Genomic DNA, 26,553 nt, shown 5'->3' with positions numbered 1-26,553 from the left:
AAGGTCATAGGTCTTCGTTTTCGAGGCTCTTAATTTTCGTAACACCCACGAGAATATCATCACCAAACAGACAGGCCAGTAGTACTGGCAGTATAATAATGGAAAGAAACGCGCGAAGTGTAAAGTATTAAATTACTAAGCGTTGTTAATGTTTAATGTGTGTTTAACTTGTAATTTCTACAGTTTTCTGTTTACAGGGTCTTCGTTTTCATACTACGAAAACGAAGACCCCAGGTCTTAGGTCTTCGGTCTTCGTTTTCGAGGGTCTTCGTTTTCGTAACACCCAATAATCCATTGCGAGTTCGACAGTGATGCAGCAAATTTATGTAAGGTGATCTTTATGACGTAGATGAAGCCAAAAAAGGTACAACTCTGTTTGTTCCACGTTAACGCGCAACAATTAGTAAGCTCGGGATTATTTAAATCATGATGCAACTTACTTAACATATTGCGAAATAATTGGAATATATCAACAAAGTTGAAATGCCACCGTTACGATTAACATATTGCGACTTTGGAACCTTAGACTTTCATATCGAAACATTTTCCCAGAGCCGAGCAAACGGAGGTTTATCCGGCGGGGAATAGAAAGCTTTCCAAGCGAACACTGCTCCTTGCACCCTGAATCACTATTCGGTTTAAAAATGGGTTCTACTAATAACTCTCATCGGAGTTACGACGATGGTGATGTATCAAGCATTTCCAAAGATTTCGAGCCATCTCGCCAGGCGTCACTTTATGGAAAACGGAAAGTGGTTAAGATTGGATTCTGCGAAATCTCACTATTTTGGGCAAACTTGTTATTTGCATTTGTGGCTGTAGCCGGGCAAGTCGGTCAAAACGTGTCTCTTCCGCTATGGATCGATTCTGTCATGAACGGAAATCATTCGGGAAAATCAGTGGACAGTTACTTTGTGCTATCTTTTGCAAGTTTGTCTTTTGTCATAGTATTTGGACTGGGAACGTTGTTCACTAAAATCTTTTCACCGCAAGATCTCGGCGAAACAGAAAAGCGTTTTCCTCACCTTCTGCTCTTCTTGGTTGGCCTCTGTGACGCCTTGAACGGAGCTTTGGTAGTATTCGCGAGTAAAGGATCACGAACACCGCCATACCTTCAAGCGATTCTTGGAAACTTCATGATTCCTTTGACGATTTTATTCCGGTGAGTGGTTATTATTTATTGATCGGGGGTGAAAGCTGAATAATGGACCTCGATTGTTCATTATTCTTCGTTTTCGTTTTCGAATTATTCATTATTCTCTTTTGAATTTTGTGTGGTTTTCATTCTTCCCTATCCCTTGAACGTAAGCAAGATTTTGGAAAGATTTACATATAACCTCATGATTTAATTATGAGTTCCATTTCATAAATACTAAATATAAAGGTTTCTTGCAACACTCTGTGCATAATTTATGAATGGGGTTATATGGAAATCTTGCCAAGATATTACTATAATGCCTCATGATCTTGACAAGTGAAATGGGCTAAGTCACGCAATTCGAAGTATTGCGACAATCAAGACCAGGTTACAAAATCAACTGAAACATTTCAACAACAGCTCAAACCTTCAAAAGAATGTCAGGAAAAAGGTAAAAGCCGATAATAAGAGACACAGGTGTTAAAAACAGGAGGATATCAAAGCGGACTGTTATCGAAGATAAACGTAATAAACATTAGACCAATGTTAGTCGCGTTGATATCAATTAGTACGAACGTGAAAATTACAAAGCTTTAGAATCTTCTTGTTTTTGAAGTTCCTATGATTTCGGCAAGGTGATTACTAAATTTCCAGTTTCATTTTAAGAGTTCATAATTGCTGATGAGAAATACGTGACGCAGCCCGTTTATTCGGTCTACCCATTTTGACCCAGCAAAGAGCATCCTCAACATGTCTGGTTATGAATCAAAACAGCTGTAAACATGTTGCTGAAAGCCCCCGACCTAGCGCTGACAAACACACGTTTAGGAGGTTTATCAGACGAATCCTCATCGCACACCTCTTCATTTTCGAGGAGTTCGTCGTCAGAGTCAATGTCACTGTGATCGCCACCTTTAAACAGTCGTTCAATTCTATGCGCTTGCTCTTGAGGGAGCTTGTGCGATCTCGATCCGGAAGCATCAGTAATGATCTCGTCAGTATGCACAGCATGGCGGACGCGACTTACGTCACAAATGATATCACTAAAGGTATCACGACGAAGAGCTAACGCTCGAAACGTAAGCTTTTGTAGTCGTTACGGTGGCTAATTTACCATTTCAACTTTGTTGATATATCCAAATTATTACGTCACAAAATTTGGGCACTTGGCTGAAAGAAACATATTGCTTTCAAAACCTAGTTTATGAAACCTTTTCTCTTATTTTCTTGAATGACCCGAAAAAACTGGTACCAGCTTCATTTGTTTCAAGGCACAAATTTCCCGAAGGTAAATGCTGCAAGGATTCGTTTCCACGTAGAATCGTGTGACTCTGTTTTGTAACTATCTCCTACCCATCAATTTGTACCAGGCATTTTTCAGTAAAATAATGTGTTTTAGCAAAATCGTAACATTAGCTTTTTTATATATCTTTAGCTCTCTTCAATAAAGGAAATAATGATTATGTGGTTGGTGGAGTATGCTTCTCCTTTTACTATGAAGTGCTATTCATCGAGGATGGTAAAGGGTTCATTTGTGACGCGCGATTAAGGTCAAAATTAACAGGTCCCTAAGGGGGGATCCCTCCCTCTATACACCTTGAAAACTATGTGATTCCCTCCCCCCCAAAAAAATATATATATCCCTGACCAGGGGATAAATAATGACTTCTCCCAAATAAAACAGAAATCATTATGCTGTTGTTAACATTACAACTGCTTTTGTCTTTCCCCGAAGGGTACTGATTGTGCGTAAGAAGCCCACCTTGCTGAAGTTGTCCTGTGGTATCATCGTGGTTGTTGGTCTTTTTATTTGCCTCATCCCAACAATTTTTCCCGAGGTTGATCCTAAAGCCGAGAAAAAAAAAAACGAAGCCGAAGGTGTTTCGAGAGTGATGTGGCCCATAATTTTCATGCTTGGTTTCGTAAGTAGAACTTTAAGTCAAAGAATACGGAATTGTTTTCGTGCTATTTCAATTTTCTTTATAACATAGCGCGCGCGATAGTCCTATCTAATTCCTATTGCGTCAACATGAAGACCAAACAAACTTTTCTTTGGCTTTCGACCTTCCCGCAAGTAGTCAAGCCAACAAGCACTACGAAAACGAAACACAACAGGCCCGTTTTCCGAATTTATCGGAACGGGAGCTGGAGCAAATTTCTAGCTGAAAGACAATCAGCAAGAACTAAGAAGACTACAAATTGGTCTGTGGCGACTTTTAAAGGTAAACGTCTCTGTTGATGACGTTTTATGGTTACATTTTGTTGACTCTACCGAAAACCATTTAATTACAAAATCAACAGAAGAATCGGAGACGCCAACCGATTTTCGAGCAACTTTCATTTCAAAAAAACATTACAAAAACGTCACTCAGCGCCCAAATTGTTTTCGTATGTTATAAAAGAATTCTTTCACGCTTTTAGCTGAACGTCTATCGAGTTATAGATGCACTTGGGAAGTTGGGAGAGCGCTCAAGAAGCTAGAGTTGCTCGAGGCGCAGCCGAGAGCAACTCTTACGCTTCTCTCGTGCTCTCCAAACTCCCCGCGTGTATCCATAACTCGATACACGCACGCTAAGCATGAAACAATTCTTAATTAATCCAGGTGAGCAATGAATGCCAAATAGTTTGGTTTCTTGTTAGCAAAACTGAATCATAATTTGACGCAAATAGTGCCGTGCCCTCTGTCTCTCAGAACTTCATCTCGAAATTTTCAAATTTTGATGAAGACACATCTCATGTTATGAATGCTTCCCTTGTGAACCTAAAATCTCCTAACTATTCACAAGAAAATGTGTAACAACTAGAAAGGAGAATTACCAGGCCGATCTTGGTAGTAAATGGGTCACGTTGATATGTTTCGATTTCATTCTTCAGGTTCCGGCAGCCATCATGAACGTGCTCGAGGAGAGAGGTGTGAAGATGGAAAATAGATCGTCAAAGAAAGGGATCAACCTGTTGTATTTTCTGTTCTGGACGTCTTCATATCAGCTGCTCTGTGTGGGAGTTTTGTTTTGGTTGGACATTCTGCCGTGGTATGGATATGTTAGCAATATCCAAGAGTTTGGGGAAAAGTAAGTTTTTGTTTCTCTCTAGCTTGTAACTGAAGCAAGATTTGGCATCGCAAAACTCTATGCCGGACTTATTTGCAAAGCTACTGACTTCTCCCAGTTTCAGAAGTGACTTAAAATTATTGCTTGTCTTTCTGGGTGGAAAGCTAGTGCTTTTCAGGTTGTTAAATTGCGCAGATTTTTTTCCGTATCCATTTATATATACTTTTCAGTGGAGAGAGGCACTTTGGGAGTTAGGTTTCTTGACGACCTTTCATAAATGGCGGGGCCAGACGATTTCAAAACCTGTCATTCATCCAAATTTACGTCTGATTTCTAGTTGGTGGTTTGGCGTTCAATGCTTCTTTGGCGCAGCAGGTTGTGACTACAGGTCAGGTACCAGAGGAACTATATTCATTCTGATGTACGTTCTATCTTATGTTGGTGGAGCCAATCTACTGAGACACGCCGAGGGAGCCACTTGGCTGGCTATTGTCACGGTAAGTAAACAATTTTAAACTCACAATCTAAGCATTTTTTCTCTATAGCTAGCCACGCAGATTAAATGAAGAGCTGAACAATTGTGGAACAGGTGTATTTTGTTTGCATGTTGTAAAATAAAATCAATTAATCGAAACAGCGCAGAAAAAGGCGAGTGAAAAAGTCATCATCGGTTTGAGTTTCACATTTAATGGATTATGAAGATGTCATGACTTTTCCACAGCTATCACAGAGTACAAGGAGGTCAGACCCAGCACAATCCCCGATAACTTTCAGTACTCAATTAAAAAACCTGCTCCTCTGATCTTAATGCCATGAAGTACAACACCACTTTTCTAAGAAGTGGGATAAGGGGCAGAATCGCAAAGCGGATGGGAGGATTTACGCCGGTTTCGCTGCCCTGACGAATTCGCTACGTTCGAATTCGCTACATGTCCGCTACCCAAAGACCGAGTTCGTTACATCAGCTAACCAAGTTCGCTACCATAACCAAGCTCCTTGGCGTTAATGACTCAAAGACCTTCGTTAGGTTTTGGTCGCCTGTTATCGCACCTGCACCTACGCGATAGCAGCGGTATTAATATTAATCTTGCATCGTGGTCGGAGGTGATCCATGTTCTTGATAGTTCGTCAGAGAAATAAGAAATTGAAAGCTGACCGAAACTAGGTGGAAGGTACACGATTGGAGTGGTTTTTGATATGGTTTAGTTTCGGGAAGTTTTAGTTTATCGATGATAGCGAGCTCGAATTAATAGGTAGCGAAGAGGAAATTATTATTATTTATTTATTATTATGATTATTATTATCATATGATTACATTATTATTATTATTATAATTATTATTATTATTATTATTATTATTATCATTTCGTTACTTAGGTCGCTTCTTTGACTTCAACATGTCTAATAACCAACACAAATCTGAATTGTCTTCTCTTGTACAAATCTTGATGAATGACATCGATATAAAGCCACTGCATCCTAAACACAAACTTCTTCTGTACAGCCGCTATGTCCTATCGAAGTTGTCATGGCATTTTACCATAGCAAATATATCCAAACCTGGATAATGCAACATCTCGACTCTGTAGTGAATGGCTACATCCGAAAATGGATTGATATTCCGATATCTGGAACACTGAGCAATGTTTTCCAAGAAAGCAATAAATTTGGTCTTAATATTTGTCCCCCCTCTATCAAATTACTCAGTGCCAGTCAGTTCTCCGAAATTCATTAAAATAGTCCCCAAATGATTCCTTGAAAGCTCTCTGGAAATCGTCAAGCTGTCACACTAATATTCAATATGATGTGTACAAATCCACTAAGGAAGTTCTTAAGGATTTCCGTTCTAATCAAGAGGATAAACTGCAACACCACCTAACATCTCAAGGTTTCTTCTTCTCAAATGTTATCAAGTATTCATTGTCATCTGTTAATTCTATTTGGTCAGTGGCCCAGTCCCATCTGCCGAAGAACATTTACAACTTTACCACCCGCTACATCAACAACTCTCTTCCTACATGTAAGAATTTGCTAAGATGGGGATTATCACAAAGTCCTGATTCTTCCTTTTGCCTTAATCCTGAGTCACTCCTTCATGTTGTCGCTGGTTGTCAACAATGCCTTGATCGCTTTACCTGGAGACACGACTCGATCCTTAACTTCATTGCCAAGTCCCTTCAACCTGTAATTAATGTTAGCTCCTCAATCTATGCAGGTGTTACTGGTTTTCTAAATCCCTCAATAATAACTGGTGAAAATTATCGCCCAGATCTTCTTTTCCTAACCCAGTCCAAGTGCCTATATGTTCTAGAATTAACAGCTGGTTTCGAATCTAACTTGTACAACAATGCAGTGCGTAAAAAAGAAAAATTTCGGAACTTGATCAACGAAATGAGTAGAACTTTCAGATGTGTGAAATTTGTAAATCTCTCCATGAGCTACCTTAGCGTTTTCTCAGATGAATGCTCTACGTTCTTAGGCATGATGAATGACATAGGCATTGCCAAAAAGCAGCAACTTTACATAATCAAGAAAGTTATAAATATAGCTATTAGAGCAACATATTACGTCTTTTGTTGTAGAAATAGGAATTGGGACAACCCAGATTTGATGCAATTTTGATTTTTGTGTGTGTGTTGAATAAGCCAATCTCAAGCAGCATTTGTAAATTGCCTATACGTAATGAGATTTACAATTGTACATTTAAAAACACAAATCAAGTTTCCATTATTATCATAAATTGTGGATAACGAACATGATGTAGCGAACTCACAACGTAGCGAACTCGATAGGTAGCGAAAATGAGTGGGTACGCTTAAAAGGAGTCTGTAAGAAGAAAGTCCTTACAAGTAAACACTGTTGCTGAAATAATTTTATTTCCATACATTTTAGTCACTCGTTACTCCACTGGGATTCATTTTCTGGACATTGTTCGACGAATCACCATTCAAATGGCACCCCGAAGGTCACGTGAGCACCTGGTTCAGTATCGGCGCGTTAGCGATCATGGTCCCCGCCATTTTTGTTTACAACATGGGGTAAGGAAAAATACCTACCGTATCGGCCAATGAAATGTTACGTCTTCTAACGAATATTTTAGTGTTTTCAATGCGGTGTTTATCAGAGGACGGCGTCAAGAAAAAGTAATCAAATTCACTACCATAATGGCATTCCTTGCCTTGGATGTAGTTCAGCTATTTAAGCGTTCGTTACCAAATTCGATTTCACTTTCCCTGCCCCCTTGTGCCTGCAGTTTTCCCCCTGCTCCCCCCCCCCCATCTACCTCCCTCAACATGCTACGACATAAGTATCCGCGCAAAAATAAACCCTGATCCTTTACTGATGATTTAGCACATGAGGGAGTCCTTTCACGAGTTTCTCACATCATTTTTTTTCCGTTTTTCTTTTTTTTTTTTTTTCATTCAGAGCACCAGAGATTTCGATGAACGCGAATGAAAGTGAGGAGTTTTATCACTCCGCTTCCGCTGACCGGTATGACTCAACATCAGGATCAAGGAAATATCTTTTCCCAGAAGGCAGACATACACTGAACAATGCCCTTTTAAAAGACTAAAAAACCGATCAAGTCATTATACCCGTGTTTTGTCATTATTCATGTAGCGGAAGGGACAAAAACCGAGCGGGTTCCGGCAAGAATGTTAGTAGACAGCAGTCATTAGCGGCAAATCTAGGCCACACTGCTTGTAAAGTGCTTGCATTGGATCCGAAAAAGGGGACACTAGCATGTTCAGAAAGAATTCCAAAATAGAATTTGCTAATTAGAGAGAAGCTTTCTCTACAGATCGTTTGTTCTGAAATATCGAAGCAGTGAGCTTAATTTGACACACAGAGATAATAAAATTGAAAAAAAAAAATTAAAAATAACGGTGATTATAAAGCGACTACTTTTGTACAAGAAAAAAGAAAACAATTTGTGATCAATTAAATTGAAAAGTATATATGGACAAGTTTACTCCATATAATCATATAAGTATAAATGCTTGTGTTGTTCTTAAAACATTAAAGAAAAGAAAAACAAAACAATTTGCCTTCCGAGGTCAGCGTGATCAGTATAATAAATTTAACAAATTGAGAGTGGTTTAATGTGGTCTACAGCCTTATCGACATGTTGTGGAGGCGCAACCGAATGAGTCCGCAACAAATTTCAGTAAGTGACCATTGCGTGATACGTTGACGCAAGTAGTATTGTCTGTGCTCGGCAAATTCGCGTATCAGAATGCGACATTACTTCCCACTGGAGTAAAAGATTGTACCAATGTCATATCGTCGCTTTTTTGGCTCGTCAAATACAGGCTAAATTTCTTCACATACTCTCGAGGGCGCGTAGATCGTAAACGAAATTGATCTCGTCCGGTGTTATGAATGGAATAATTACCGGATAAGTTAATCGAAACCTGCTGAACTCCCATGTCAGATCGATTGCGTTACACGTGATTTGCCTATACCAGGATCTTTCTTTTAATCTTTGCTCTCTTCTGCGAATAAACGGAACAATGACGTCAGTTAACGTTCTGCTTCTGGAAACAAAGACGGCGCTCACAGATGAGACAGAATAGCTTTTGTACGCTTAAAGAAAACCCAAGATTTTATGTCGTTAAAAAAAAGGCTTTTATTCTATAGATATCTAGCTTCCCCAGGTTACTTTCTTAAATTTTATTTTTTACGGCCTCCTGCATTCTGGTTACCGAGGATAGGATATTCCTTAAGTTTTGATCTACCTTTATGGTTACTTTTTAAAGTATGGGGCAGTTTTTGAGTGGAGGGGAGGGAAAATTATATTTTAGGAGAAAAAGGAAGTCAGAGTTCTTTACTTGGAAAAACTCAGAGTTTACACTTCAAAGTTGACCTCATATGGTGCATCTATAACTAGTATGCCGTGCGCATGCTTCAGTTACTCCAATCATATGAGCATCAGACCAGAAAATGTCGATGACATCTCAAGAAGTTATTTCTTCCTCTTCCGGACTTATTTGGAAGATCTAAGCGTGATGATTATTATGGTCGAACGCTCCCAAATAATGACAAAGTTTAATACTCGTGATTAGCCACAAATGAGGAACGTCGTACTGGGATCGAAATTCACGGAGAGAGAAAACTTCCGCTTTTAAGCGGAAGGAAGTGGATCTGCATAAGATATAGCCTTGGACGTTATTCGATCTCGATCTAAATCGTTGGATCAAGAGTCTGGCATGTACGGTTCCACGGAAAGTACAGATCCGTTTGATTCTGGAGTCACGGGATCAACGAGAAGCAGCAATGAGCCACTATTTAGTCCTTCACCTCCACCTCCTTACGAAGAGCGAAGAACTTTCGACATTGGATCTCGGGAATTCAAACTCAATAGGATAAATCTCCTATTTGCATTTGTTGTGGTAGTCGGGGATGTTGGCCAAGACATATCATTGCATCTTTGGCTCAGCTCTGCCAATGAAACGACAAAGAAGTGCCAAGAGATAGCTATCGACAGTTACTTTGTATTATCGTTTGGTAGTCTGTCGTCTTTCGTGATCTTTGGATTGGGAGCTTTGTTTATTCGAATCGTTTTTCCCCGACATCTTGGCGAGACGGAAAGGAGCTTTCCACAATTTTCCTTATTTTTAATTGGGCTCTGTAGTGCTTTGAACGAAGTGCTTGCAGTGTTTGCTAGTGGAACAACAAGAACACCGTTATATCTCCAAATTATTCTGGGGATTTTGATGATCCCTTTAACAGTTCTATTCAGGTGAGTCAAATGCTTCCATGCCACTGCTGCTACAAGGGTTTATTATCAGTCAATCATTGCTTTAAATCAGAGCAAGCACAAGTTGACAAAGAATCTTAATCATCAACTCTTGATTAACAAACTCTAGTAGAATTAGTTAATCGTTTCTCGTAATAATCGAATTGGTCTATCATGACTCCGCGAGTCCCATTGTGAACGTGGCGAAGACCGCGTTATGCAAAGTTGCGTCACGTGATGTGTCACGTGATATTTCACGTGATGCCCAAGAATAGAGACAGAACCTACGCGACAAAAGACTCCGCATAGTTTTAGCACGTTTACAATCATTATTTTTTATTATCGTTGTCGTCTTATCGGCTTGACGTGCTCGTCATACTTAATAAATTACCATATTTTGCTTAACTGTGTCTAATGATGGTTCACTTTTATTTTGTTTTTCTTACTCCTCAAAACCAGCAATGCATTCCATAGCTCACATAAATGATATGATTGAAGTTAGCTGCCATGTGCAGGAGCGACAATGGATCTCATTTAAAATGAAATATGTTGTCCCTATTATCTTTTAGGCGCCTGATTTTGAGAAAGAAGCCAACTCGTAGAAAACTGCTATGTGCTGTAGCTGTTACAATTGTGCCTTGCATTTGCGGGCTCACTCCACTGATGATATGTCCGAAGCTAAAAGTGGATTTTGATCAAACTTCTAAAGAAGAGAATTCGTCAAAAGTGTTATGGCCTTTAGTTTTTATAATAACCTTTGTAAGTACTTTTTATCCTTATTTCATCCTATAATAATATCGGTGCTGTCAGTGAATGCAAGCGTACGCCGTTTTCTTAATAAGTTATGTTTCTGTCTTGTGACCTGCACCAGTCACATCCGAGATCCGTTTAATATTTTCTCGTTCTAGCCGCCAGACATTTCTTTGTAAAGTAGTAAGGGAAGTGCCGAGAAAAGCTACACTTACTTGTGAGGCTAGAGCATTTTGAGATCACCACTGCTCTCTTTGGTTTGAAGCATTTTTCTTCACCCGGGAATTATCAGATATTTTTGTTTGATTATCCGCAAGTTTGCACTTGAATAGGGGGAAAATTTGAAAGAAAAAGTTCTCTAGAGTATTTTCAAATGACCTGAAATGGGTAAATATAGGAAAGAAAGAAATAGGAACATAAGAAAGAAGGACGTAGGGAAGAAGGACACGGGAAGACTAATAAAAAGAGGACAGAGAACATAAAATAACATACGGACATAGAGACTGAAGGGGCAGAGTAACAGTGGGACGGTGGTACAGTGGACTAGAGGAATAGAGGAACAGAGGAACAGTGGAACAGAGGAACAGTGTGAACAAAGGGACAGAGGAGCAATAGAAAATGGGAAAAGCCTAATATGACGGATTTTGTTAGAATCAGTAGTTGATAAATTGTTGTTTCAAAAATCTGCTCTTTTTTTCTTGTTTACCAATTGCAGTCGACATATACCAATCGCTCCTAATTAAGCTTAAAAGCTACCGAGGGGTTACTTTCTATCCTGTGCCTTTGCTGATAAGTATACCAACAAACGTTTACCAATTTACCGACTCAGCTTTTTAATTTCACACAATCAGGTTCCAGCGACCATTATGAACGTCCTGGACGAAAAAGCAGTGAAAAAACAAAATGAGATGTCACGGAGAGGAATTAACTTGTTTTATTTTTTTTGCTGGACGTCCTTTTATCAGCTGATCTGTGTTGTGTTGATGTTTTGGCTGGATATTCTCCCGGGGTTTGGAAATGCGCGTTCAATTCAAAAGATCGGAGAAAAGTACGTCTACTTGTCGACTTTAAAAATGTTTTTCTGATATTCCTGCGATGTTTTTCTGCGTCTTTTGTTTACAACATAATCTCTTGGGAATATTAGAGTAATCTTCCACTGTGTGTGGAGAGATGTAACTTGGACTGCATTGATCTGGCTTAACTGTGGGTGATCAGGGAAACTTGCACCGCTCTTTCCAACAGTAAGATAGATTCAGCGCCGAGAGCTGCTTTCACAGATATTCAATTCATCTCCCTATTTTTTTTAGTTGGCAGGTTGGAGTTAAACATTTTTTTGGCCGGGAAGCAAGCTGCGATGCCACATCAGGCATCGAAGGAACTTTCTTTATTCTCATGAACGTTTCGTCCTTTGTTGGAGGAGTTAATCTACTGAGACACGCCGAGGGAGCCACTTGGCTGGCTATCATAGTGGTAAGTAATGTGCAACAGTCGATAGCTTCAAACTCTTGGTTATTTTCTAAAATTAAAATCACGATTCATAATCCAAGCTCTTGACAAGAACGTGTGGTGCTCTTGTCCAACGGTAGAAACACAGTTATTTATCACCCTTTGTATAGGTGATGCTACGTGCCGGTTTGTTAAATTAAAGTTTTAAGATTCTCTGGTTCTTAATCACCGTAATTTCTGCCGAGAAGTAACTTTTCGAATTTTTTTTAAGCGGCCGCACGTATACGGGTAACTAATTATGACGCTTTCATTTTTCTTTTGGTTTGCATGCTGAGTTTGGTACACTCCACTTATTAATAAAGACGCTAATATGTTTTTATTCTTTTTTTGTTCTTTGTTTCCTCCAGTCGCTTTCTATACCACTACGATTTATTTTTTGGTCTCTGTTCAGTGAGAAATCACGCAGGTGGCAATGGGATCCTCATCACTTCTTAAGCGCAGGGCTTGGTTTAGCTGCTCTGTTGTTTATGATTCCCGCCACTGTAATCTACTTTAAGGGGTGAGAATTAGTTGTGGAGTAGCCTGTGTTGCTGGCTTTTCATGTTCAGTCGTGCGCGTAGATGCGTTGAGAGGACCCGCGAGAGGCTTGGGACGGAAAAAGATCGTTTTCGCGGCACCGCCGCCTGCATCGGGCTCCCAAAGAAACGCCAGCTATGTAGGCTTACTGAAAACTTTTGAGCACATAATTTGTCATCCATCAAATATATTTGCTCGCGCCTGATTTGTCTAAATAAATTACGTAATTGAATATTTCGCAGTTAAAAGTCGACTCTCCGAGGATATATCTCAAGTGATATTCGCAGTTTTCAAACCCTCAATCTACTAGGATAATTAAACGTTCATTCAAAATTGAATTAATTTTAGATGAGAGAACGTTTACTTACTGTTATAGGAGATGGGACATGTTTGTTTGTTCATACAGTTGTTTATTTAAAGACTAGTAATAGAAACAATAGCCTCCATTTGGCGCGAAAATATATAAGTTCGTGTAAGCTTGGATATTGTTTGTTCCGCTCGCAGTTTTCCTCGAGCTTCGTCTGCTTCCAAAAAACCGTTCACATCTCGGAACAGATAGTGTCCGCGGATAGATATCCCTACTAATATTTTCGCGCCAAATGGAGACTTCTTTGACGAGAGTGAACAAGCGTGACATGCGGATGTCTTTGCTTGAATATATTTTTTGAAGGGAAGATTAAGTGTTTACTTGAAATGATAACTTTGCAAGCTACGTATACAGCAAAGGTGACGCTAGTAAGACTTTAGGTCTCATGGAAAATCTAGTAGACGCCCCTACCGGAAGCACGAGATAAGCAATACATTCGCGTTCGTTGAATTCCCTGTGGCTAACTTCGCATATGCTCTAGCATTACGATGATTATCAAAAAATAGAACTGGCATAGAGGATCTGATAAACTTCCATTCTACCGAACCACGATTTCCTTTTTTTTTTTTTTTTTTGTTTTATTTCATTTACTTTACTTTTTCTTTTTAAGGAAACGAGAAACATCAGTTGAAGATGCCGAAAGGACTGAAAGATAGAAGGAACATATTATTTTAAAGGGGAGAGATTGCTCATTGATACAAGCAGAGGGACTTTAAAAATAATAAAAACATTCTATGTAATGTCTACTCAAATTTGGTACAAAAAAATCCATGATATGTTTCTGATTCATAACATTTTAGTACCTGCATCATTCAAACCCTTAAAATGTCAGTCAAAAAAGATAAAATGATCCTGAGATATCCTTTCTTAAATACTAAAAGCATGCGTTAGGAGAATAAATGAATTTGAAGTTCAAGTTGAGGTTGAAAATTTCTGGCTCAGCGGTTGATGTTGTAAGATGATCTTCGCGGACTGATACTGATACTCCAATTTCCCTGTTCCCTGTTCTTTGTTACCTTTTTCCTGTTTCCTCTTTCCTCTGCCTGTTCCCTGTTCTTTGTTCCTTGCTCCCTGTTCCTTGTTCTCTATTTCTTGTTCCCTCTTCCTTGTTCCCTCTTCCTTGTTCCCTCTTCCTTGTTCCCTCTTCCTTGTTCCCTGTTCCCTGTTCCCTGTTCCCTGTTCCTTGTTCTTTCTTTCCTATTCCTCATTACTCGTTCTACGTTCTTCGTTCCCCGTTCTTCGTTCCCAGTTTATATTTGCAAAATCTAATCGATTTCCTCTCGGCCATCTTTAAAATAGAGAACGGACTCGAGAGAGCGGCAGAAATCGAGCCTGGATTTCCACTGTCATGTAGTTCTACTTTTGTTAACAGTCGTAAATTTTACAGGATTTACTTGCGTAGAAAAAAAAAAAGAGTAACTTCTCCACAGACCGCTTATACATTTGGTGGATTTCACTCCACGTTTAAAAGATTGCCGCTTTTCAATATCCCTTCTTTTAAAGATTCCCACATTCAAAGACACCCGCTATTTAAAGATTCCCCTTTTTAAGATTCTCGCTTTTAAAGATTCCCCGTTCCCCGTTCGGCCATTTCCCGTTGCTTATTTTGAAGATACCCTCTCGAGATTTTGGGTTCGGTATTTGCTCATAAATGAGTTTTGTTTTCATTAACATCATAGATCACGTGGATATTATTGGAACTTCACCTTGGCCTTGAGTTTTTCTTTGCAAGAATCGATTCCATGCATTCTTTCGAAAGATTTTGTTCCTTTTTTCAGTTTATCAATTACTGAATAGTAAATAATACATATTATTGTTTTCGAAGAACTGGTAAATCTATCGCTTACCGAAAAAGCTAGAATAAACAAAATTCAACCACCAGTAGCCACGAGTCATACGATCTAGTTTCCCCTCTTGCCCAGTGGGAGTCCAGGGGCACTGTTGTCATTAGCATGGACTGGATCGATCGTTGTCGAACTATCCTTGTTATGTTGCGATGAGAACACATTCTAAGCTCTTCATAATCAAATTTAGCAGCTACAGAACCGATTTTAGGTTGGACCTGTGTGTTATAACGCTGCTTAATTCAATTCTAAGAATGTCGCTGGACACAAAAGGTTTCCTCAACTCGACAAACACTTCTCACCGAGACTTCAAGTATGAGCCTCTGTTTAACACTGTAGACACCACCACAGAACCAAACACTTATCTCTTCAGTAAAGATCTACAGAACCAGCATAGACTAGAAGCATGGCTCTCATTGAGCAGTATAGCCACTCTATTGTATGCATTTGCAGTCGTTACCGGTCAAGTAACTCAGTATGTCACTCTGCCGATGTGGATCGACAGTACGAAGAATGTGACTTCATCCCAGAACCAAAGCATTAAATGGACACCAACAATGGACAGCTATTTCGTTTTATCTTTTGCCTCTACTGTTTTTGTTACAGTGTTCGGTTCTGTCTTAGTTCTTAATACCTTCGTTTTCAAGCAATATTCAATCTGTAACACAGACTGGAGTCATCGTCGTTTATTTCTGACAGTTGGTTTCTTTCAAGGACTTGCTGCAGTTTTTATCGTGTTTTCCAGCAGTGGAAAGAGAACCCCTCCTTATCTACAAGCCATCCTTGGAAACTTTTCAATTCCTATAACGCTCTTATTAAGGTAGATATTTCACAATCTATTTTGACTATACTTTCAGTGGTGTCACTGCATGGTAAGAGATCAGCGTTGAGTGAAGTCAACATTGGTTGGAGCAAATGTAAGCCTGTATCATAAGAAAATATAGTCAGTTGCTCCATTCTTATATTGTCCCAACATAAAGCTGGGTCTATGAGTGTGACTAAAACAACCTTGACCACGTTAATGGGGTTCATTCGAAAAGTGATACTGAATTCTGTTCTAGCAATTAACGAGGTGACAAAGCTAATAATTAAGGGGGAGATGACAAAACGCGGAGCCCTACTCCATGGAGTACCCTATGGAGTTCCTGAATGGAGTACCCCTAAAAATCATGTATTAGTCAAATAAAATACTTTATGAACATGGTGAATCGTTTAGATGTACATATCCTTATATATTTTGAGCTTGTCAGCTCTCCGATTGTCGCAGTTCGATGTAGTTTACGAATTGACCGCCATCTTGAGATTATCATTAAACTGCTGACCACTTCCAACCGAAAGCTTTAATGAAGCTAGCATCCATGAACGTTATCGTTAATAGGCCGACTTCCATCTATTTTCATATGATCTTCAAGAGGCCAAAAGGACCCTAATTAAGGGTATAAATATGATGCATAACTAAACCAAAAAAGAAATAGTGCCCTGAGAATTTTACAGAAAGGCAAGGTTAGGTGACTGCAGTACTCTAAGTATTTCTTCTTCTCACAACAGATTCCTCTTCTTAAAGAAGGTTCCTACCAGGAGAAAATTCCTATCTGCGGTTGCAGTCGTAGTTGGCCTTTTTATTTCTCTCATTCCAACTTTTTCCTCACGTATTGATCCAAGAGCTGCAAGACATCTAGGAGGAGCTACTGGGTCAGGAAGAGTCTTATGGCCTTTGGCATTCATGTTTGGATTTGTAAGTGAAAATCTTTATTTGATATGAGGGGACTGACATAATATATAACACTACATAAAAATGACTGTAGATGCAGACTTGTACACTTCACTTGATGTTATTCACATTCACAATGTATAGATGTTAAGAATGCTTTTTTGCTTTCAATAGATTTTAAAGGTATATAAAAATCATCTCTGCCAGACACCTCCCCAAACTTTGGGTGGCTCAATATACAGTCAATTGTATGGCCAACAACATGACTCTTACAGGCTAATATTTATTTGAAAAGCTTCCCAATGGTGTTTGTTAGAGGGGGGCTTATTGGATAGAAAGAGAGTTCAACTCACACTTTTCTCCTTCTCCCCTGAATTGTTTCCCTGAGGTATAACAGATACAATATACAGCTATTTCAAGAATTAAAGGCTGTCAGAAAAAAAGACAAAATTGCAGTCTCTAAAGGTGGTCTTTAAGTTGGTATTTGGTAATTAATGAATTTTATTAGCCTATGCAAGCCATGCCTCACCTTACAGTGACTTTTTTTCAGATTTCCCAAAATCTGGAGGTCAAGGAACCTCCCACAAAATTAACAACCTTTGAGGTTGTTGCATGCCTGCACTTTTACCCTTTTTTTTTTGACAATCCTTCTCAAAACAGATGTAATTAACTGAAAAATTGTCTCTTGTTTTGATTTTGTCTCTCTTTTGAAGGGGATCTCAGCCATTTCTTATGTTATGGAAGAAAAAGCTGTTAAGCTGCGAGCAAATGATGAAACTCACGCTGGCTTAGTGTCTTTTTTGTTTTGGACTTCACTGGCACAATTTCTTGTCCTGCTGCCTCTATTCTGGGTGGATTTCATTCCAGGATTTGGACAGACAAAGAACTTTCATGAATTCATTCAAAAGTGAGCACCTGAAATTATTAATAGTTGAAGATTATTGATCAACACACGCAAAAATTTGGAAAATTGCAAATTTAGATAAAAGAAAATTGACAATATTTTTGATTTGCCATAAATTTAGAATTTATTATTTTTTATTTTTCAATTAGTTCATGATTTTCTCTGTGTAGCAGAGAAAATCATGATAGCAGTCCCTCTCACAAACCCCTGAGAGGGACTGCTATCTTCAATTAAACATTAAGTAATGAGAATAAAGGAAATGATCGGGATTTGAAGGAGCCCTTTATTTATGAATTGTTTCACAAATTCATCATATTGATACCACAGGAAATGTGCTGGGAAAAGTAAAAAAAGGGTTAAAACACTGAACAAGGAGTGTAAGCATTCATTTGATTGATTGATTGTGCTTTGAGAAGTTGCATATGCATGATGGTCATTAGTCATGCAGAGGGATTAGATATGTACCTACTGAGTAGACAGTTAATTTGCTTTCGAAAAAGTGTTCTCATTTAAGCTCCTCTACCTCCCCAGTCACATGAACTCCCTTAGACCAATGTCAGAAAGATATGTCCACACCCAGGTATCTAATGTTTCTTTAAGTTTATATTTTATTCAGTTGGATATTTGGGCTCCAGTGCGTATTTGGTGGAGCAGGATGTTCATGGTCTCCTGGTGTCCTTGCACTTCTGTTCATCACTAGCTATATTATGGTAGTCTGTGGTTGTGCACTGCTTCTCCGATATTCCGAGGGAGCAACGTTACTTGCAATAGTTCTGGTGAGTCTCTTAAACCTTAAAAGCCTTTGAGTAACCAGCATGATTGTGAGAATTGATTAAATGATCACAAACTCAACAAGTGTTGATTGTCAAAACCAATTCCAATCCTTGTTAGTAGCAAAGGAAATGTTTAGAGAAAAATAGTGGTATGGAGAATATAGACACTGGTTTTAGGGTGTAAAGGGTACCTTGTACACTATCTACTGCATAAGATTATATACTTAAGGCATATAGGTTGATTTTTTTCCAAGGTGTGGTGTCAGAGATGCTCAGAGTTAAAAGTCTCTGGTTGTTGAAATTTGATTTAAATAGCATCGTGGTTAGCTGTATGAAAACACTTTATTTGTTATTCAGAAGCTCTTTGGGGTGGGGCACAAGTTTGCGAAATCTAGTCTTGTTCAGTCACAAATTAGTGGAGGCGTGGTGACCTCATGGTTAGTGTGCTTGACTCCAGATCGATTGGTACGGGTTCAAGCCCTGGCCGGGACATTGTGTTGTGTTCTTAGGCAAGACACTTTACTCTCACAGTGCCTCTCTTCACCCAGGTGTATAAATGGGTACCGGCAATTTAATGCTGGGGGTAACCCTGCAATGGACTGGCATCCCATCCAGGGGCCGGGGAGTAGAAATACTCCTATTCGCTTCATGCTACAGAAACTGGAGTTAAGCACCGGCCTAATGGACCACTAGGCTCATAAACAGACTTTACCTTTCAGTCACAAATTACACTCGAGGTTTAAGAGCTCACGTATGAGGTAGAGTTTTGCATATTTAGACTTTGAGAAGTAATTGAATGGCATGTAAAAACTCTGCAGTGCTTTCAATAAGATTTGAAATAGGTGGCTACCTCGGTACGACACCCGCCGGAGAGCGACTTGATTGCGACTTAGCGTGGCGACTGCGACTTGAGCGCGGTGAAATATACCCGGCGACTCGCAACAGAATAGCCGCCGGAGCTCCGGCGGGTGCCAGGTCTTATTGAAAGCACTGACTCTGTATGATGAGGGTGTCATTTTTCATATGACTTTCATATGCTTTTCATGTACCTTTGACAGGCATGGTTAAAATACACTTTTTGTGTGAATTAGTGAGAAAATCCATGATTTTTTAATTATAACAGCTGTCAAAAAAGACACAATTGTTCCTGTTAGTTGTAGTTTCACAGTTTTTCTTGTTGGGTTTGCTGGCTCGTGCCAAATATGGGCTATGCTTCAAACAACACACTCCAGTTAGTTAATTTGAAGTTTAAAATCATTTTATTTCTCTTTCTTTCAATTTTTAGTCTCTTTGTACACCCCTTGGATTCATTTTCTGGACCTTGTTTCAAGAGAAACCTTTCCATTGGCACCCTTACTTTCACACCAGTTCGTGGTTCAGTGTTGTTGCTTTAATTGTCATGATCCCAGCAGTGTTCATTTACAACACAGGGTATGTTCTGGTAATTATGAAAATTAAATCAATGACAAAATTTCTGGTACATTCATAGATGTACATTAAAAATGTTCTTACTTTTGGATACAAGTCCTACCCCATCCAACACATTTTGGAGTAACAGTTTGATCACAAACCGAGCATGATTTTGGCTATGATTTAAAGGTGGTGATTTATGAAATTGTTACCTCTTCAATAGAATGAAAAAACTGAGCCAAGAAAAGGGAAATAATTGATGAAAATGCCCTTTGTGACTGTTAATTTATTCCATATTCCTTTGCCTGTGATTGCAATATGAAATATTTGCATGACTTGCCTTTTTAAATATGGATGATTCAGTACAGGTAATTCATTATTTCTATTTGTTGAAAACACAGAATGCCAGAGATGGAAAGAGAAGAAATACAATAACTGTTCCAGATGGAGATGATCAAAGCATGATGCAAATATCACTGAAAGCACTGATCACAATGAAAATTGATATACATTTTTTTGTAATCATTTTAATTAACGTATTGATGTCCAGTGTGCCCGTAAGCACCCATGTGGAACCACACCCTTTCTACGCCTTGTGACGTCATCACTTTTAACCCTGGAGCACGACTTTGAGCATGTACTTAAACAGGTTGGAAATATCTTACAAACGATACCAGAATGAGTGCAATTGAGTGAAGGACACTGGAGAAATAGCCAAAAAACCATGTAACTTTGACCTGAAAATCTGCACGAAAATCTTGTTCCATTACCCACCTACCTTTCTGAGCATGTGGTTTGAAAATAATGAGTAGTTTCCTAAACAATCTCTACACCAAAATGAAGCCTACTAAATTTCCAGCAAGTGAGGAGAAAATTCAGGCGAGGAAAGGGGATAAAAAGGGCGGGAGAAAGAGATCTCGAAATTTTGCTTTCTGCACCTGCCCAAGATTTTCAGGCTGCCATTTTGCATTTGGATCGAAAGGCCGTCGAGTGTACATGTACAAGCTGTGAATGGGTTTGTGGTAAGTTTGAGCTTTTAAAACCACAATAGTGACCCGAAATCTGCTTGACTAGCTTCAAAACACAGTTTTTCTCAAAAGCTGTGGCTATTAATGGGTTAATAGTTCTTTTTCCTGATAAATTTCTTTCTATGAAAAGAATCTTAAATATTTATCTGTGGAAGGGTCTCTTTACCAATTGCTTGGAAAAAAAATTCCATGATATATAGACTGAGGAAGAAATTTGAAGAGTTCCATGATAAAGGGCAAAAATTAATTTTTATTAGACAATGGAAGCAAAATTCCTTTTTACAAGTTTGATTTTAGTGGAGGTATACAAATTAAAATCCATTTATGTAAGGAGTAATTTCCTAGTACACAGCTGTTGTTTGGTCTCAACAAGCACCGGGCTTCCCCACCAAGGGGAGAGAGTGCACTGTGTAACAAAACCAAAAAATGGTTGCCCAGGAGACTATGTATTGAGTGGCAAAGTATTTTTTCTTTCCTTTTTTGTAATTCTTTTCTTTTATGGGAAAACATCTTAAATTGCACAGTGAAAGACAAATTTAAATATATTTTAAAATTATTTTTGTAAACATACCCACCAAGAGTAACAATGCCGAGATTTAAATCTACAATCATGGTAGTTACTTATGGTGGAATTCATTGCCACAAGGAATTGATTGCATTTACAAGCAACCTCATATTACTCAAAAAGGGTATTTGCTAATAAGAGGCATATTGGTGCATAAAATATATGACATACCAAAAGTTAGTTTTATTTAAAATTTTGAATGGCTTCTGTTTCACAAAAGGCATTAATATTTGACAATTATTCACCGAAGGTGAGGTGAATATCATTGCATAATCCCCGAGATGAAGTCAAGGGGATGATTCGACAAAATTCACTGAACCTGAGGCGAATAATTGTTTTAATATAATTTCAGAGCTGAACAACAGAGAAAGTTCCAAAATCATAACATTTTAGTAACGTTTTATTAACATTTTATTTTAACATTTTATATAAACCACGTGGAGCGGTTTATATAGCGTCATATAAGGAACCGCTTGACCAATCAGATTGCTGGAAACTCTTTGCTCAGCTCTGAAATTATACTAAATTCATTTAAAACTAATATGTGAACATAGTTTACTAATATACCACCTTTTTATCTGTAAGGAATTTGAATGACCATAGAATAAAATAGGCTTTTCTGTCTCTTAATTGTTATGTGTGAGTGCTTTTTTTTTTAATTTTACTTTTTGTTATTATTATTATGATTTCTATTATCATTATTCAGTCCACTTTGAAGAATAAGATAACTTATATAATCTCTCTAGCTTGACACTAGCTATAACTGAAAATACTTTTCAATCCCTCTTGGTAACTTGCCCATGGAAGCCATGCAATCAAATGTAAATGAGGACCTGTTTACATGGAGGTGGGGGACCCCTGGTAGGTGAGCGAAGTAACCCTTGGGATAACCCAGTTGTCCATATAATATCTTATTTTGTCGTGATCACGTTTACATGATGGCTGGGATAACCTGCCTTGTGGCAACCATGCCACATTGGAAGCATGCTAACGACCTTACCCCAGCAGCCTGCGTTTGTGAGATTGTAAATGTAAATGTAAACGCAGGCTATTTTTTGAACACCAATAGGCGGCTTACCTCACCTTCTTGGGTTCCCGGCCTTCCTTCATATAAACATAGTGTTCCTTTTGGTATCCTCAGTGGCATTCCAGCGTTTTTGAGATATTAGCCTAAGCTACGAAATCAGAGATCTTTCTCGACTCAACGGTGGTTTGTTTCCTGATCGGCGCAGCAGAATAATTGAATAACCTTTTTTTCAACAAGTTACTGGCCTGTCACGCAGCAATATTTTAATTGTCATGCAACGATTATCTAATACGTGACGAGAGCCGAGGCTGTGACACCTGGCCGGCCTTCGATTAAGAGGGCTGGAACAGAAATGTTTCATGGCATGTGAAATAGTTAAACCAGCAAAAGGTGTACTTTTCTCTTTAGTAAGGAACTCTACAGTGAAACAAGTGAGAAAATTGAGTGGCAATTGTTTATTTCCTTGTGGCAAGAAAAAGATGGAAGGACTTGAGATAACAGAGATGAAAGTAGTGCCTTGCGTGGACTCTCGCTTCATCCAGCCGTCCAGAGTTGTCTTCAAACAGGTTAGGCGATTTCAATGTTGGAGATGCAAAGTAAAGTAAGCGTAGAATTGGCGTTGAATAGGCACAGTACTATGATCGTTTGGCTTTCCTCTAGTCATGTTTAATTTTATACTTGAGACCTGCGATCAGGGCTTATTTCAAGCACGATTTTAATAAAAACGGCGGAAGTTGTCTGGTGACTATTGTATGATGGAAGAAAATAATGTATGTAGAAACCTGACATTTTCTACCGAATCAAGAAAAGAGAAAAAGTTAATTAATTTCCAAAGTTCTAATTTAAATTCGCACAACAAAAATGATAGTACTTTGAACACAAGAATCACGTACAATGGTACTGTACATGTATTATGCAATATATAATCATGGATGGTAACCCAGTCCATTAAGACAATTATGCGTTAAGATGTTTAAAATCGCAATAAGAAAGTGCAAGCTGTGAATTTCAAAAGAAGGTTCAGTCTGTGCCTTTTTGGAGGACTTTGATCGATATTATCTTCTAACATCTAGTGAATTTTTTCCCAGAAGTTCTTAGGTAACTAACTCTCCCACTACACTGAGCTTTGGTTGCTTGTGAATGATTACTCACCCCACATCATCATTCCCAAACAGTGAACTCTCTACTACTCTCAGCACATTTTTTATTATTATCTGCGGTAATGGGAAACTTTCTCAATTCTTTTCTTCTTCTTCTTCTTCAAAAAAGAATGGTCTGCCCAGAGAATGGGATTATGTCAAGGAACACGATGAGTACGTCCATCCACATTCTTTTAATATTAACATACCTTTTAGACAGACAGCACTGTCAAAAAATTGTAAATACTAGCCTGAGAGTAGACAATACCACACTCATAATATTATTGGGGCTCAATTTAGTCTGGTGATATAACAGTATGTCCCAATGATCCTAACCAACCTTGACCACTGCACAGTTAGGATCATTGAATTTTCATGTCTCTTTTCAATGCATAGAATGGTCAGGAAAGAAAATGGGACTATTTAACAGTGCACGATAGGTATGTGAGTAGTTATCTGAGTGAAAGGGCCCTTCAAATGAGCAAATCCCAGCAAACTTGTCAGCTGACACTGTTGTGTTTAACTTGGTAATGTTTTCTTTAGTTAAGAGTCATTAAATTTAGAATACTAGTAGATAAGCACCCCTATTTTTTATAGACAAGATAACAAGGATTTGCTGAAGTAATTTAAAACTGCTTAACAATTTTCCTCTTTGATTAGCTCCCCCTCTTGAGCTTCAAGAATGAAATAAGTTCCCCCATTCCCTCCCCCCCCCAGCTTTTTTCCCTGCCTGTGATAAGGCAAGGCAAGTGGCTTATATCCTTCCATAGATATCAGCCAGTCCCCTGAGAATATTTTAATTAGAGTCACTCCACGATGTATATGAATTTTGAGGAGAAATTACAAATTACTCACTTCTTAGGACAGATTGATAATTGAAGCCATCACACCTACTAGAAATTTAGAACTTAAGATTCTTCACAATTCAGGGCTCAACAGTAATGGTAGCCCACTATAGCCACAGACTAGTAGAAATTCAGTTTTGGCTTGTGGTTTTCAATTTCCACTGGCCACTTTGGCTAGTAAACAGACAGAAATTGTTGTAACATCTAAAAACATCTAAGATGTCACTAGCCACTTGGCTAGTACGTTGAAAAGTTAGTGTGGAGCCCTGAAATTCATTGAGGAATTATTATTATTATTATAATTGTTACCACATTTCCTATAGAAATCAACATGGTTCATTAAAATGATTCATACCAGTTAGATTGTAGGTAGTTCAGGATATTGAAATTGTTATATGGATTAACCACATTTTTGTTTTCCTTTAGTGTCTGTGCTCTCCTATTTAATACCACAAGACAGTCTTTCATTCTTGTGAAGCAGTTTAGACCAGGTGAGTGTTGAAAACCATTCCACTATCTCATTATAAAATAATTATTTTTATTACACGACTCGGGCAGTCAGAAGGCCAATAACTAAAATCAACCAATCAAAATGCTCTATTGCCGGTCCAATATTCTCTAAGTATTGGACTGGGCACTGTCCCGAATGGTCCCGAATGATACCGCACTTGTGTCCCTTTGAACTTCAGTCGTATAATAAATCTCTTATTAACCAAGCTTGCTCGGGACCATACTGGAAGAATATCAGCCCTCGGTCTTTTTTGTATGGACCTCGCTGCGCTCAGTCTGTACTGTCAAGACCTCAGGCCGATATTCTCCCAGTACGGCCCTCGCGTTAACTAAATATATCTTATTAACCCCCCTTGGTTAATAAGATATATTTACAATTGGCCATGTACTCTGTTTAATTTTACATTTGAGAATGTGATGACAAATCACACCAAATCTCCCACCGCATATACTGATATTTTTCTTTATTCCCAATACCTTCATGCTTGACACTGCATGTTTAGATATGGTGAAGAGAAATTAATCCTTGGTCACTTCTGGGGTTGAAAGGGATCCATTTTTGAGTAACCCTTACACTTGTTTATATTTCTTTTCCAGCTGTTTACATGCATGTCAACAGAAATCTCCACAAGAAAGCATTAAATGATGGCAGTGCTGTTACCATGACAGCAGATGATTCATCGCTGCCAATCACAGCTCCTTTCAATGAAGGAGTCACTTACGAACTCTGTGCTGGTATCATTGATAAAAACATGAGTCTTGCTGGTTTAATGAAGCAGGAGATCTTGGAAGAGTGCGGTTATGATGTTCCAGAAGAAAACTTGCAAGAAATTGCATCATTTCGTGGTGGAGTAGGAAGTACTGGTTCTCTACAGACATTTTTCTTTGCCAAAGTGACTGATGAAATGTGTGTGAGCCAAGGAGGAGGGAATCTTAGTGAAGGGGAAAAGATAGAGGTGTTTTATCTACCTCTAGAGAACAGCAAAGAGTTTGTGTTTGATGCAACCAAACATAAACCAGCTGGACTCATGTTTGCATTTATGTGGTACTTTAACAAGTTTAACATTTAACCATGTAACCTATATATGTAAATGTTTTCTTTCAAGTTAGAATTTACACTCAATTCCTGGGTAGATGCATGCACATGCAACAAACACCAAACCAATATAGGATCTTTTCTTTCTTTATTCCTTTCCTATTCTTGGAGGCATTCTTGTATCAAAGCAGTCAACTGAAATCATTACGTGAAGAAATTACTTAGTAGACATATCGAGTGATCATAGCTTTCAGAATAATATCAATTTCAACAACGAGCATGTGGCAATAAAAAGAACCAAGAAAAGTATAAAACTAGCAATAGGCTTCACTTTGAATCACAACTATGAGTTAACATAATCACAAAATAAATTGTTGCTTACCAACAATCAACCACCTCCCAGTTAGCTCAATGGATAGAGCACTGGACTGTTGTGTGGGAGGTCGAGGGTTTGAGCCCTGGCCGGACCAACACTCAAGGTCTTAAAATAATTGAGAAGAATATGCTACCTTTCTATAACATCAAGAAATGGTTAGATATTCTAGTCTTCTCGGATAGGGACAAATAAATGGAGGTCCCATCTCCTGCAGGGTTAGGGGTAGGGGACGTTAATTTCCCACGCACGAGATTACTGTGTGATGGATGTCCTCCCCTGGGGTGGGATGGGTGGGTTGTTGGAGCTTAAACCTCGTAG

General features: G+C 38.6%; 4 protein-coding genes and 1 long non-coding RNA gene across 10 annotated transcripts; 4 read left to right on the top strand and 1 right to left on the bottom strand.

Moving 5' to 3' along the window:
* Positions 1–382: 382 nt before the first annotated feature.
* Positions 383–8,232, top strand: LOC111330561 (crt homolog 3). Of its 3 annotated transcripts, none has more exons than XM_022935432.2 (6): positions 388–1,162; positions 2,874–3,060; positions 4,013–4,209; positions 4,526–4,685; positions 7,081–7,226; positions 7,615–8,232. In XM_022935432.2, exons 1-6 carry the CDS (start codon positions 645–647, stop codon positions 7,760–7,762), a joined length of 1,356 nt encoding a protein of 451 aa, XP_022791167.2. In that variant the 5' UTR covers positions 388–644; the 3' UTR covers positions 7,763–8,232. The 3 variants fall into 3 exon arrangements, with proteins under 3 accessions (XP_088581892.1, XP_022791167.2, XP_088581893.1); XM_088725767.1 differs by lacking the exon at positions 388–1,162 and adding an exon at positions 1,472–1,589; XM_088725766.1 differs by lacking the exon at positions 7,615–8,232 and having other exon boundaries at positions 383–1,162; positions 7,081–7,230.
* Positions 8,233–8,907: 675 nt separating this feature from the next.
* On the top strand, positions 8,908–13,807 carry LOC111330564 (uncharacterized). 2 transcript variants are annotated; one of them, XM_022935436.2, is made up of 6 exons: positions 8,927–9,931; positions 10,498–10,687; positions 11,530–11,726; positions 11,986–12,148; positions 12,532–12,683; positions 13,678–13,807. In XM_022935436.2, the coding sequence occupies exons 1-6, from the start codon at positions 9,399–9,401 to the stop codon at positions 13,721–13,723; spliced, it is 1,281 nt and encodes a 426-aa protein (XP_022791171.2). In that variant the 5' UTR covers positions 8,927–9,398; the 3' UTR covers positions 13,724–13,807. The 2 variants fall into 2 exon arrangements, with proteins under 2 accessions (XP_088581898.1, XP_022791171.2); XM_088725772.1 differs by lacking the exon at positions 12,532–12,683 and having other exon boundaries at positions 8,908–9,931.
* A 1,130-nt stretch (positions 13,808–14,937) lies between these two features.
* Positions 14,938–21,932, top strand: LOC111330560 (crt homolog 1). Of its 2 annotated transcripts, XM_022935431.2 has the most exons (6): positions 14,938–15,731; positions 16,460–16,646; positions 17,336–17,529; positions 18,143–18,302; positions 19,585–19,730; positions 20,111–21,932. In XM_022935431.2, the coding sequence occupies exons 1-6, from the start codon at positions 15,064–15,066 to the stop codon at positions 20,142–20,144; spliced, it is 1,389 nt and encodes a 462-aa protein (XP_022791166.2). In that variant the 5' UTR covers positions 14,938–15,063; the 3' UTR covers positions 20,145–21,932. The 2 variants fall into 2 exon arrangements, 1 of the variants encoding a protein (XP_022791166.2); XR_002694809.2 differs by lacking the exon at positions 20,111–21,932 and having other exon boundaries at positions 18,127–18,302; positions 19,585–19,724.
* On the bottom strand, positions 16,644–22,513 carry LOC148728695 (uncharacterized). Its single transcript, XR_015988943.1, has 2 exons — positions 22,381–22,513; positions 16,644–17,537 (listed from the first exon to the last, which is right to left on the bottom strand). It is a non-coding gene; the product is annotated as an uncharacterized LOC148728695 (long non-coding RNA).
* A 19-nt stretch (positions 22,514–22,532) lies between these two features.
* Positions 22,533–26,176, top strand: LOC111330578 (uridine diphosphate glucose pyrophosphatase NUDT14). Of its 2 annotated transcripts, none has more exons than XM_022935447.2 (4): positions 22,533–22,895; positions 23,865–23,908; positions 24,740–24,804; positions 25,421–26,176. In XM_022935447.2, exons 1-4 carry the CDS (start codon positions 22,689–22,691, stop codon positions 25,891–25,893), a joined length of 789 nt encoding a protein of 262 aa, XP_022791182.1. In that variant the 5' UTR covers positions 22,533–22,688; the 3' UTR covers positions 25,894–26,176. The 2 variants fall into 2 exon arrangements, with proteins under 2 accessions (XP_022791182.1, XP_022791183.1); XM_022935448.2 differs by lacking the exon at positions 23,865–23,908 and adding an exon at positions 23,599–23,642.
* The last annotated feature ends 377 nt before the right edge of the window (positions 26,177–26,553 follow it).

This window comes from Stylophora pistillata, chromosome 6, assembly GCF_964205215.1.
Source record: "Stylophora pistillata chromosome 6, jaStyPist1.2, whole genome shotgun sequence".
In the NCBI taxonomy this organism is placed as follows: Eukaryota; Metazoa; Cnidaria; class Anthozoa; order Scleractinia; family Pocilloporidae; genus Stylophora; species Stylophora pistillata.
The sequence above is the reverse complement of the archived record's forward strand: the minus strand, read 5'-3'. Positions and strand labels throughout refer to the sequence as shown.

Coding starts and splice junctions, on each gene's coding strand:
- LOC111330561 (XM_022935432.2), top strand. CDS start 645: ATGGGTTCTACTAATAACTCTCATCGGAGTTACGACGATGGTGATGTA. Junction 3,061..4,012: donor TAATTTTCATGCTTGGTTTC/GTAAGTAGAACT, acceptor TTCATTCTTCAG/GTTCCGGCAGCCATCATGAA. Junction 7,227..7,614: donor ATTTTTGTTTACAACATGGG/GTAAGGAAAAAT, acceptor TTTTTCATTCAG/AGCACCAGAGATTTCGATGA.
- LOC111330564 (XM_022935436.2), top strand. CDS start 9,399: ATGTACGGTTCCACGGAAAGTACAGATCCGTTTGATTCTGGAGTCACG. Junction 9,932..10,497: donor CCTTTAACAGTTCTATTCAG/GTGAGTCAAATG, acceptor ATTATCTTTTAG/GCGCCTGATTTTGAGAAAGA. Junction 11,727..11,985: donor ATTCAAAAGATCGGAGAAAA/GTACGTCTACTT, acceptor TATTTTTTTTAG/TTGGCAGGTTGGAGTTAAAC.
- LOC111330560 (XM_022935431.2), top strand. CDS start 15,064: ATGAGAACACATTCTAAGCTCTTCATAATCAAATTTAGCAGCTACAGA. Junction 17,530..18,142: donor TTTCATGAATTCATTCAAAA/GTGAGCACCTGA, acceptor TATTTTATTCAG/TTGGATATTTGGGCTCCAGT. Junction 19,731..20,110: donor GTGTTCATTTACAACACAGG/GTATGTTCTGGT, acceptor TTGAAAACACAG/AATGCCAGAGATGGAAAGAG.
- LOC111330578 (XM_022935447.2), top strand. CDS start 22,689: ATGGCATGTGAAATAGTTAAACCAGCAAAAGGTGTACTTTTCTCTTTA. Junction 23,909..24,739: donor TATTTAACAGTGCACGATAG/GTATGTGAGTAG, acceptor GTTTTCCTTTAG/TGTCTGTGCTCTCCTATTTA. Junction 24,805..25,420: donor TGTGAAGCAGTTTAGACCAG/GTGAGTGTTGAA, acceptor TTTCTTTTCCAG/CTGTTTACATGCATGTCAAC.